Source organism: Gobio gobio, assembly GCF_949357685.1.
Source record: "Gobio gobio genome assembly, chromosome: 10".
Lineage (NCBI taxonomy): Eukaryota > Metazoa > Chordata > Actinopteri > Cypriniformes > Gobionidae > Gobio > Gobio gobio.
Genome location: NC_137116.1, coordinates 57170262 through 57183129, shown reverse-complemented (window position 1 = coordinate 57183129; position 12868 = coordinate 57170262). Strand labels below are relative to the sequence as shown.

Below are 12868 nucleotides of genomic sequence, written 5' to 3'. Positions count from 1 at the left end.
GTGTGCTATTTTGAATTTATAAGCTTTATATGCCAATATTTAATATGCTAATTAGGGGTGTAAAACATATGATCTGATTCTCTCAATACAATATACCTCAGAACAAGATGTTGCCTATGTAGGCGCCCACATGATGGTCAGAAAGTTTGATGAAGCATTTATGTGCTTTGCAGTTTGAGAATGAGCTGATCACAAAACTGGACCAGGAAGTTGAAGGAGGCCGCGGTGATGAACAATACAAGATTCTGCTGGAGAAAATGTGAGATCTTGCTTTCCCCTTATACACTTAGGTCCTGTGTACTTCTGCTGTTAGGATGTGTTTGGTCGATCGGATCACAAGTAGACGAGGGAGACTCGTTTACACCTGGTGTTTTCATCCGTCTCTTTTGTCCACTCTCAAACACTTCTGTCCTGATTTCTTCAAGGCGGGTAAATGTGTGGGCTTTTCCAGATCTTTCAATCTAATGGACAAAATAAGCTTGTGTAATTTACATATGAACGCGTCCGGAGATGACAGAAAACATATAGACCAGCCGAACACTGAGTGTACGTTAGAAATCAGGAATGGTGAGAGAACATTGTGTTTGGTATGTTTTACGTCTTCAAACTTGGGTCTCCAGCCGACAAAGTTTAAATCCCGTCTGTCTATCATATAATGTTCACGCATTAGGTCAGTAGGCGGAGAGTAGGCTCTTCCAAGCTTTATAATTGCGGTGAATGGTCGTTTTTGAAGTAAAGAATGCACTTTTATGATGGATAGATGCACTTTTATGATGGATAGATGCACTTTTATGATGGATGGATGCACTTTTATGATGGACAGATGCACTTTTATGATGGATAGATGCACTTTTATGATGGATAGATGCACTTTTATGATGGATTGATGCAGTTTTATGATGGATTGATGCACTTTTATGATGGATAGATGCACTTTTATGATGGATAGATGCACTTTTATGATGGATGGATGCACTTTTATGATGGACAGATGCACTTTTATGATGGATAGATGCACTTTTATGATGGATAGATGCACTTTTATGATGGATTGATGCACTTTTATGATGGACAGATGCACTTTTATGATGGATAGATGCACTTTTATGATGGATTGATGCACTTTTATGATGGATTGATGCACTTTTATGATGGATAGATGCACTTTTATGATGGATAGATGCACTTTTATGATGGATGGATGCACTTTTATGATGGATTGATGCACTTTTATGATGGATAGATGCACTTTTATGATGGATAGATGCACTTTTATGATGGATAGATGCACTTTTTATGATGATAGATGCACTTTTATGATGGATTGATGCACTTTTATGATGGATTGATGCACTTTTATGATGGATTGATGCACTTTTATGATGGATAGATGCACTTTTATGATGGATTGATGCACTTTTATGATGGATTGATGCACTTTTATGATGGATTGATGCACTTTTATGATGGATTGATGCACTTTTATGATGGATTGATGCACTTTTATGATGGATTGATGCACTTTTATGATGGATTGATGCACTTTTATGATGGATAGATGCACTTTTATGATGGATAGATGCACTTTTATGATGGATAGATGCACTTTTATGATGGATGGATGCACTTTTATGATGGATAGATGCACTTTTATGATGGATTGATGCACTTTTATGATGGATAGATGCACTTTTATGATGGATGGATGCACTTTTATGATGGATTGATGCACTTTTATGATGGATAGATGCCCTTTTATGATGGATTAATGCACTTTTATGATGGATAGATGCACTTTTATGATGGATAGATGCACTTTTATGATGAATAGATGCACTTTTATGATGGATAGATGCACTTTTATGATGGATAGATGCACTTTTATGATGGATAGATGCACTTTTATGATGGATAGATGCACTTTTATGATGGATGGATGCACTTTTATGATGGATAGATGCACTTTTATGATGGATAGATGCACTTTTATGATGGATAGATGCACTTTTATGATGGATGGATGCACTTTTATGATGGATTGATGCACTTTTATGATGGATAGATGCACTTTTATGATGGATAGATGCACTTTTATGATGGATGGATGCACTTTTATGATGGATTGATGCACTTTTATGATGGATAGATGCACTTTTATGATGGATAGATGCACTTTTATGATGGATTGATGCACTTTTATGATGGATTGATGCACTTTTATGATGGATTGATGCACTTTTATGATGGATAGATGCACTTTTATGATGGATAGATGCACTTTTATGATGGATGGATGCACTTTTATGATGGATTGATGCACTTTTATGATGGATTGATGCACTTTTATGATGGATAGATGCACTTTTATGATGGATGGATGCACTTTTATGATGGATGGATGCACTTTTATGATGGATGGATGCACTTTTATGATGGATTGATGCACTTTTATGATGGATTGATGCACTTTTATGATGGATTGATGCACTTTTATGATGGATTGATGCACTTTTATGATGGATTGATGCACTTTTATGATGGATAGATGCACTTTTATGATGGATAGATGCACTTTTATGATGGATAGATGCACTTTTATGATGGATAGATGCACTTTTATGATGGATGGATGCACTTTTATGATGGATAGATGCACTTTTATGATGGATTGATGCACTTTTATGATGGATGGATGCACTTTTATGATGGATGGATGCACTTTTATGATGGATAGATGCACTTTTATGATGGATTGATGCACTTTTATGATGGATAGATGCACTTTTATGATGGATGGATGCACTTTTATGATGGATTGATGCACTTTTATGATGGATAGATGCCCTTTTATGATGGATTAATGCACTTTTATGATGGATAGATGCACTTTTATGATGGATAGATGCACTTTTATGATGAATAGATGCACTTTTATGATGGATAGATGCACTTTTATGATGGATAGATGCACTTTTATGATGGATAGATGCACTTTTATGATGGATAGATGCACTTTTATGATGGATGGATGCACTTTTATGATGGATAGATGCCCTTTTATGATGGATTGATGCACTTTTATGATGGATAGATGCACTTTTATGATGGATAGATGCCCTTTTATGATGGATTAATGCACTTTTATGATGGATAGATGCACTTTTATGATGGATAGATGCACTTTTATGATAGATAGATGCACTTTTATGATGGATGGATGCACTTTTATGATGGATAGATGCACTTTTATGATGGATAGATGCACTTTTATGATGGATAGATGCTCTTTTATGATGGATAGATGCACTTTTATGATGGATAGATGCACTTTTATGATGGATAGATGCACTTTTATGATGGATGGATGCACTTTTATGATGGATAGATGCACTTTTATGATGGATAGATGCACTTTTATGATGGATGGATGCACTTTTATGATGGATAGATGCACTTTTATGATGGATAGATGCACTTTTATGATGGATAGATGCACTTTTATGATGGATGGATGCACTTTTATGATGGATAGATGCACTTTTATGATGGATGGATGCACTTTTATGATGGATAGATGCACTTTTATGATGGATAGATGCACTTTTATGATGGATAGATGCACTTTTATGGACTTCAAAAACAAGGCAACATTCACTGCCATTACAAAGCTTGGAAGAGCCAGGACATTTTTAATATAACTCAGATTGTGTTCATTGATGTCATACACACCTAGGATGACTTGAGGGAGAGTAAATCATGGGCTAATTTTCATTTTTGGGTGAACTATCCCTTTAATACCAGGTGTAAACAGGGCCTTAAAGATAAAGGTTCTTCATTGTTTACAGTGGGGAAAAAATGGTTCGTCTATGCCCACTGTGAAAACCTTTATTTTTAAGATGTGCTGCCACTCATCAAATATTTGTGATTGCCTTGTGCTTCTGTTCTTCCTGTAGTTTCTGTGCCTGTGTGACTGTCTGTGTGTGTGTGTGTGTGTGTCTGTGTGTGTGTGTGTGTGTGTGTGTGTGTGTGTGTGTGTGCAGACTGTTGGAGCGCTGTCGGCGGCATCGGTATCTGTGTCAGCCCGGAGAGGAGTTGGCTCTGCTCTTGAGTTGTCTGCTGGAGAATCTGCTGGCCTATCGCACCATCAACCACGACGAGAGCCCTGAGCTCCGCATGAGCTGCACCGTCAACGTCCTGGTGAGAACTCACACACATCTTCAGCTTTTCATGTGCACAACCTGCTGGAAACACCAGTGAGGGCTCTGGTTAGGTAGACCTTACTCTTCATCAGCAGACTGCATTTGTGAAGCTGATTGACTAACTTTTAGTTACGAACTTAAAGTCCCACTGAAGTGCCTTGAAACGCGCAGCATTATTCAATGTGTTGACGTCATTTCCCCAGAAACGGCTCCAGCTGTTAGCAGCTCCTCCCCTTTTTTGAAACAGCCAATAGCGTTTCGTTATTACCACGGTTTGACTAAAGCCTTTCTGTTTTTTTAAAGCCAGTTTCCTCCGAATCTAACCGTTTATCATCATAATCTCCTCCATAACTCTTTGAAATACAGCATATGGCACATAGCGCACTATACACTGCAAAAAATGCTTTCTTACTTAGTATTTTTGTCTTGTTTTCAGTCTAAATATTGAAAAAATCTTACATTAAGAAGCATTTACTAGACAAGCAAAAGTTTTTGTCTTGTTTTGGGGAAAATAACTCAAAATGAAGGGAGTTTTTGCTTAAAATAAGCTAAATAATCTGCCAATGGGGTAAGAAAAATAATCTTAATTCAAATAGAAAACAACATTATTTTGCTCACCCCATTGGCAGATTATTTAGCTTATTTTAAGCCAAAACTCCCTTAATTTTGAGTTATTTTCCCCCAAAACAAGACAAAAACTTGCTTGTCTAGTAAATGCTTCTTAATGTAAGATTTTTTTGATATTTGGACTGAAAACAAGACAAAAATACTAAGTAAGAAAGCATTTTTTTGCAGTGTGCCGTTCACCATGTAGAAAATAGTAAATGCGTGAACAACTGACCGATTTCAGACGCAGTTCGGGGTCTATTTATAATGCAGGGGGCGGGACTTCAGATTCTAGAGCGCATTTGATTGGGCTGAAGATTTGATGAGAAGGTGAAGTCTGCGATGATGTCATAAAAATCTGTGATTTGTTTTAACGGAAGTGAGAGACTGTACGTTTTGGATGCTTATATCTCCTAAATGCAAATGTTGTCATTGTTTTGGAACACGCCAGCTTATTCATAAGATAATCATACTAAAAGCTAAAAAACTTTATTTTGATTTCAGTGGACCTTTAACGTTGATGTTGGGCTGGGCGGTATATCGAGTTTGAATCAATATATTTTTTATAAAACGATACTTCACAGGTTACTTACAGCCGACAACAGCAAAAGAACCAAAACCCACAATGACACTCACCAAGCAAGTAAATATTGTAAACAATAGGATAAAAACTACAACATTTTTTGCCATAAAATTCAAACCTGATAATTGTCTTGAAATACTTAATCTGACCAATGTTTTGAGGTGTGATAACCGGAATAATTGACTCCGGGCCGTTGAATTATTGAAAATGAACACACACTCGAGGTGCAACAGCCCCTCCGCTTCCCGCCGCTCCTTACATAAAGCCAGCGGTGTAAAGTAACGAATTACAAATACTCTCGTTACTGTAATTGAGTCGTTTTTCTCAGGAATTGTACTTTATTAAGTAGTTTAAAAACAGTGTACTTTTACTTTTACTCGAGTACATTTTAAGTGCTGTATCGGTAGTTTTACTGCGCTATTTTCCCTAAACCTGCAGTCGCTACATTATGTTTATTTTTGTCCTGTCAACGTGATTGGCCAAGGCGAATAATAAGTCCTGTCTCCATGCGTCACGCTTCATTACAAATCATATATAAAACTCCAAAAATATACATACCAGCATAATTAAATCAAAAGACAATCCAATGAAAATCAAACAATATATTCAAAATAAGAGAATCAGAGTTTTTAATAATAAAGAAAAGATTTTGAGTGAAAATTATAATGTTGATTTTACACTCGTTACAAGTGCATATTTTAATGTAATGTGTTTTCATGGCGATTTAAAATTGTAGTCCATGAATATAGCAAATAACTTTCATAAAACATCAGGGCCCGTATTCATGAAGAATCTTAATGCAAAGAGCAGCTCCTAGTGACAAAATTCCAAGAAAATGCTTTGAAATGTGGGCGTTTACTCTTAAAATTAACTAAAAAATCCTGGTAAAGAAAACAGTAATTCAGAAAGCATCTTAACCCTTAAAAGAGGTCTTAAGGTCAGATTTGTTAGGAGCACAGACGAGGACTTTTAAGAGGCTTTAGAGTTTCTTTAGCAGCCGAGAAAATGGCAGAAAGAAGAAGAGGGAGAAGAAATGTGTTGCAGACGATGGAGGACCGTGAGTTAATCAGACACTAGAGATTAGATCATGTTTGTTACACTAAACCCAACTTTCAAACCACCAATTAAATAGTCATGCCAGCAATCAGTGCAACTGGAAACAGTGGAACAATGTTTATAATTCTAAGCCAATCAAATACCTTATAGAAAATTAACAGCATGGTAAATAATAAAATGATTCATATACATATATATAATGTGTGTGTGTGTGTGTGTGTGTGTGAGTGAGAGAGAACGGTAAAATAGGACAATTTGCGCTTGTAATTTCAAAGTGAAGGCTTAGAATAGACCCTATACTTAAAAGCGCTCCTTTTTTCCCCTTTTTGGACAACCAACCAATCACAGTCTTCAAAAGAGATAAGATAACACTATCTTCACTAAGATAAAAGTTTGTGTATTTTCCTTGCTCAGACTCGCTCTCAGATCAGTCCCGAATACACTCCTACGTAAAAGTGTTTAAGCTAAATTAGGAGTTTTCTGAGAGGATCTTTATGAATACGGGCCCAGATTTATATTTAAATCAAGTTTATGTTTTTAATTACAAGCAAAAATAATCAGCGGTGAAAATCGTGAGTTACTGGATTCTGATTTCTGAAGTGTATTCCTTTAACAGAGAAAACATCCATTGAAATTAAAGCAGTACATGCATCTTGAAAAGAAAGAACGTTGTTTTTTTTTAACATAAAATTGTTAATGTACAACGCTTTGCAACCTTTTTTAATTAACCGCAAGAAAACCTCTACGGAATGGTTGTCATAAATGTTACCAGATTATTGGTTGCTTTCTCAAATATTACACGGCTGTATTTTTAGTGCTAGCAGTCGAAAATAAAACTTGTTGAAATACTGATGATCTCAGGTTTTTTTGTTCTTACTGAGAATCATCCATAAAAGAGTCAGCTACATTTTTAATTTGCAGGGTATAAGGTGGAATAACATTCAGAGCATAATACTCACTACTCTTGAGTACTTTTACAAGGGCTACTTTTTTTACTCCTACTTTGAGTAGTATTTAGGACAGGTACATTTTACTTGAGTATGCTTTTTCAGTACTCTTTCCACCACTGCATATATCTAATCAGGAATAAAAGATGTTAAAGACCTTTGTAAAAATAACATGCATCTTCTCTCTTATGTCCACAGAACTTTTACAAAGAAAAGAAAAGGGAGGATATTTATATCCGGTAAGTGTGCCAGATGATTGAGCGTTATTGTCTTGTTGACCCATGCATGAATCTGAATGTTTTGTGGTGTTTCATTAGATATTTGTACAAGTTGCGAGATCTTCATCTGGCCTGTGAGAATTACACCGAGGCGGCCTACACACTGCTGCTGCACGCTGAGCTGCTGGAGGTTTGGACCAACCATTATTAACTTTGTGCTGGTTATGGTTATGGTTATGGTTATGGTTAGATACTGACATCTATGCATGCAGTGATGTATAAAGTACTCAGAAGCCATACTTGAGTAAAAGTATAGATATCTTGCCAGATATCAGTTAAAGTCACTGTTTAGAATATTACTTGAGTAAAAGTTTTAAAGTATGTGATATTTATTGTGCTTAAGTATGAAAATATAGATTTTTTTCATATTAAACGTATTTAAGTATGGAAAGTAAAAGTACATGCAAAACACAAAAAGAGCAAACAAATGTTTTAAAAAATTGTTCTATACACAGTTTGAGCAGCGAGATTGTGTTCAACATTCATGTTAATTCATAGTACAGTAACTAATGTAAGAGACGACTTTAAAATGTGTTAGTAAATGTTGATGAACAATACTTTTATCAACCTTAGTTCATGTTAAAAATGTTACCATTTCATAAATCCAAACAGTCATGCTTTAAGATGGCCATTTTCACACAAGTCATAGCATTGAAATTAGACACAGTATATGTATATTTCATACTTTATTTGCTTCTACTTTAGAACACTTGATGGTTATCTAATCAAAGTATGTTACAGATATATATAAAAAAACGAAATTAACGTTTCTGTGAGGATACGGTTTTGCTTTCTCATGTCACTAGCTTCAAAAATTCCACTTCGCTGCATAACGACTGCATAAAAGCGTCCATATGGATATAAAATAATGCAAATAGGCTAGATGGTAACAAACGTGACATTAAACATTTGGATCAGACTTGAGGTACTAATGTTAGCATCCTCTCAGCCTCGATGGCAGTAATACATCATCTAGTCAACAAATGTATTGCTTTATAGGGGACAGGAAAACATGTACTGTAGTGAATAACACACCATTTTGTTGTCTATGTTTTTGAAGTGTCCCGCAGCCTCACGGGTCAGTCGCTATGGCGACACGGAAAATTAAATTCTATTTTTTAAATGAAATTTATTTTGTAGTAAGTAACGAAAATGCTTTGGGGAAATGTATCGTAGTAAAAATATACATTTTATGTCGGAAATGTAGTGGAAAGTAAAAGTTGACAGAAATATAAAAACTCAAGTAAAGTAAAGATTCTCCCAAAAAATACTCAAGTACTATAACGAAGTATTATTAGTTTGTTACATTACACCACTGTATGCATGTGTCATAAATGAGTACACCCCCTCTGAACATAAAGAGATTTTGATATTTCTAAATGATCACTGTTGTATGAAAGCTTGCTTCATACAGATAATTGTCAAAAAAGAGTTGTGAGATAAAAAGTTGCAATTACCTTTTTTATTTTTTTATTCTGTGGCGGAAACAAGCTTCCATACTATTGATATTAATGAAAAGATGATCAAATATAAATGTATTAAACCTTTACTTAATAAAAACCAAGAAAAAATGTCATCAATATCTGTAAAGTAAGTAAATTAGCCAATTTTGCTTAAATGGATAGTTGCAAAAATGAGCACACACTTGATTAAATTCAACAAACGTATAATATTTTAGTATGTAGTGTATGCCCTCCATAACTTTAAGTATACTGCTCTGTAGGGCTGGGGATTGACACACATTTCATGATTCGATTTCTATTCACAAGCTTTCGATTATTGTGGATATATCAGATACAATACATGGCTTATTTTCTTAAGGGAAAAAAATCTTAACTACTGCTGTAAACTATACATTTGGGCACAAATTTCACAATTCGATCCAATTTCGATTTATTGTGGATATATATCAGGTACAATACATGGCTAATTTTCTCAAGGAAAACAAATCTCGCAACTAATGCATTAGCCTACTATAATATTAAAGGTAAAAATCAACTGATTTTTATACAAACACTTAAAGGGATAGGTCACCCAAAAATGAAAATGTGATGTGTATCTTCTTACTCCCAAGGCATCCAAGATACAGGTGACTTTGTTTCTTCAGTAGAACACAAATGAAGATTGATAAATCCAACCGTTGCAGTCTGTCAGTCGTATAACGCTAACAAAATCTATGAGAGTAAAAAAACATAAAAAAACTTGCAGAGAAATCCATATTAACCCCTGCGGCTCGGGACGACACGTTGATATCTTAAGACTAGTGCAGGGAAAATTAACGCGTTAATGCGAGCAATTCATTTTTTCAGTTTAACGCACTAAAAATATTTAACACAAATAACGTAGCGTTCGTTTTTATATCCATTTTTGCCCAGTGTTACATTAAATGATCACGCTCTTATTCATGTAAATGCTTTAAACTATCTAAGCACGACAAGACAGAAGAGAACGCGCTGTATGTCAGTGTCCTGTGTGTGTGTGTGTGTGTGTGTGTGTGTGTGTGTGTGTGTGCGCGTCTCAGTCCGCTCATTGAGGGACACCCTGACACACACACACACACACACACAACGCACACACACACACTCGTGCTCACATCGAGTTCTCTTTCGCTCTTGAACAAACAATAACAACAACACAGAGAATGTCGCCAAAATGCCAGTTTTGTTGAGTATTCTCATATTAGGAGTCTTAAATGAGTTAAATAACGTCTTAAATGAGTTAAATAACGTCTTAAATGAGTTAAATAACGTCTTAAATGAGTTAAATAACGTCTTAATTAGTTAAATAAAGTCTTAAATGAGTTAAATAACGTCTTAAATGAGTTAAATAACGTCTTAAATGAGTTAAATAATGTCTTAAATGAGTTAAATAAAGTCTTAAATGAGTTAAATAACGTCTTAAATGAGTTAAATAACGTCTTAATTAGTTAAATAAAGTCTTAAATGAGTTAAATAACGTCTTAAATTAGTTAAATAACGTCTTAAATGAGTTAAATAAAGTCTTAAATGAGTTAAATAACGTCTTAAATGAGTTAAATAAAGTCTTAAATTAGTTAAATAATGTCTTAAATGAGTTAAATAACGTCTTAAATGAGTTAAATAACGTCTTAATAAGTTAAATAAAGTCCTAAATGAGTTAAATAACGTCTTAAATTAGTTAAATAACGTCTTAAATGAGTTAAATAACGTCTTAAATTAGTTAAATAACGTCTTAAATTAGTTAAATAACGTCTTAAATGAGTTAAATAACGTCTTAATAAGTTAAATAAAGTCAGATCTTAAAGTGACAGTAGCGCTGATAATGTCTGTCATTAATGTTCATCACAGAACAACGAGAAAGTGTAGCTTTAATGATGATTAATCTATATTTAATGTATTATTTATGCAGTTAAGAAAGGTGTTTGATAACTATAACATTTCTGTATATGTCTAACAGGGAAGGCCACGGGTAAATATAACATTAATTATAATGGGTTTATGTAAAGATTGTTTTAAGTTCACTTAAATTAAAAGTTGTTATTTTAAAACCTAATAAATGTTTCATAGAGACATCAGTGATACTGGCCTTCATTCATAAAAACATGACAATACTACACATATTTAAAATATGCTGTCTTTAATTTGGAGAGTAACTGAAATTATTACAATATCAAAATATTAAAAACGGCATTGTTTTTAATTGCGATTAATCGCGATTAATTACAGAAAAAATGCGGATGGGGGGGGGGGGGGGGGGTAATCGATTCCCAGCACTACTTAAGCCACTAAACGATCAGTTTGATCATTTTTTACCTCTTAATACAACACTATGTCCATCAGCCTTCACTGCGCGATGACTTCCGGAAGTGATCTCTCATGGAAAACATTTGGTTTGGTATTCGGCTTCGGCCTTCGGCCAAGTGTTTTATTATTATTCGGCTTCGGCTAAGATTTTTCATTTCGGTGCATACCTAGGGAAATCCATATTTTTTAGCCAGCCCTTCTGCTCTGGGCCTGTAAAAGCCTAAATGAGTTTGTTGTGCTTCAGCTACAGTCGGGAGTTCCTGTGTGGAAAACAGCTCTGCATTTCACTGTGTGAGATAAAACACTCTCTTCTGACAGCTTTTGCCAGCTCTGAGAAACTTGCTTGGCATTTCTCCTGCTCTTTTCTTAACAAAAAAGTCACTCATTCACACAAAATGAAAGCTTAAAGTGACGGCTTCAGGGATATATTTTTTGCTAATCCTCTTGTACCACTGTCCTCTTTTGTGCAAAGAAATAAGTCTTCTGACAGTTCCCTCCCAAATGGTTCCATTGTTGTCAGAATTAAAGGAACATGGCTTTTTTTTTTTTGAAAATAGGCTCATTTTCCAACTTCCCTAGAGTTAAAGGATTAGTCCTGATCATTTCCTCACCCCCATATCATCTAATATGTCCATGTCTTTCTTTCTTCAGTCGAAAAGAAATGAAGGTTTTTGATGAAAACATTCCAGGGTTTTTCTCCATATAGTGGACTTCAATGGGCTCCAAACGGGTCAAGGTCCAAATGACAGTTTCAGTGCAGCTTTAAACGACACCAGATGATGAATAAGGGTCTGATCTAGACAAACCATCAGTTTCTGAGAGAAACCCAGCAGTATTTATGATATTATTTTACCTCTTATCAGATGAGCGTGATCATCTCTGAGCTCAGACATAACTTCCGCTAAGTGAGGTCAAAATATGAGCGTGGTCATAGATATATCGATAGTAGATGCCTCATTCTACTGATCCGTGCAGGCGCTAATGAGGCATATACATCTATGACCACGCTCGTATTTTGACCTCACTTAGCGGAAGTTATGGCGGAGCTCAGAGATGATCACGTTCATTGACATTTAATTAAACGTTTTTGTCAAACAAAGCTGCACAACTGAGCTTTATACAGTTAAAATTAAAACATGAAGAACATTTTTTATTTATTACTTAAAAAATAAAGTTTTGATAGTTATTATTACATTAGTGTTAGTATTATTAATTGAGACGTATCTCAATTCTACTGTACAACAGTGATATATTTGTCAAGATAAACCGGACTTTTATTTTGACGGGTTGCCATGAAGACCTTTGAGTTTCTGTGTGTTTATGACGGTAGTTTTTCTCAAATGAAACGTTAAAATGCTCATAAAGTGACTCTCAGTGGCTCTGGAGATGATGTGTGTATGTGTGTGTGTTCATGTCC

General features: G+C 35.0%; 1 protein-coding gene across 1 annotated transcript in view; it reads left to right on the top strand.

The window, feature by feature from the left end:
* The window catches only part of dock5 (dedicator of cytokinesis 5), a 153753-nt gene that overhangs the window by 92696 nt on the left and 48189 nt on the right, over nucleotides 1-12868 (top strand). The window contains exons 33-36 of the mRNA XM_079828037.1: nucleotides 174-259; nucleotides 4041-4197; nucleotides 7590-7630; nucleotides 7709-7799. Of these exons, the coding sequence (XP_079684163.1) occupies nucleotides 174-259; nucleotides 4041-4197; nucleotides 7590-7630; nucleotides 7709-7799 (375 nt within the window). The remainder of the gene's footprint in view (nucleotides 1-173; nucleotides 260-4040; nucleotides 4198-7589; nucleotides 7631-7708; nucleotides 7800-12868) is intronic.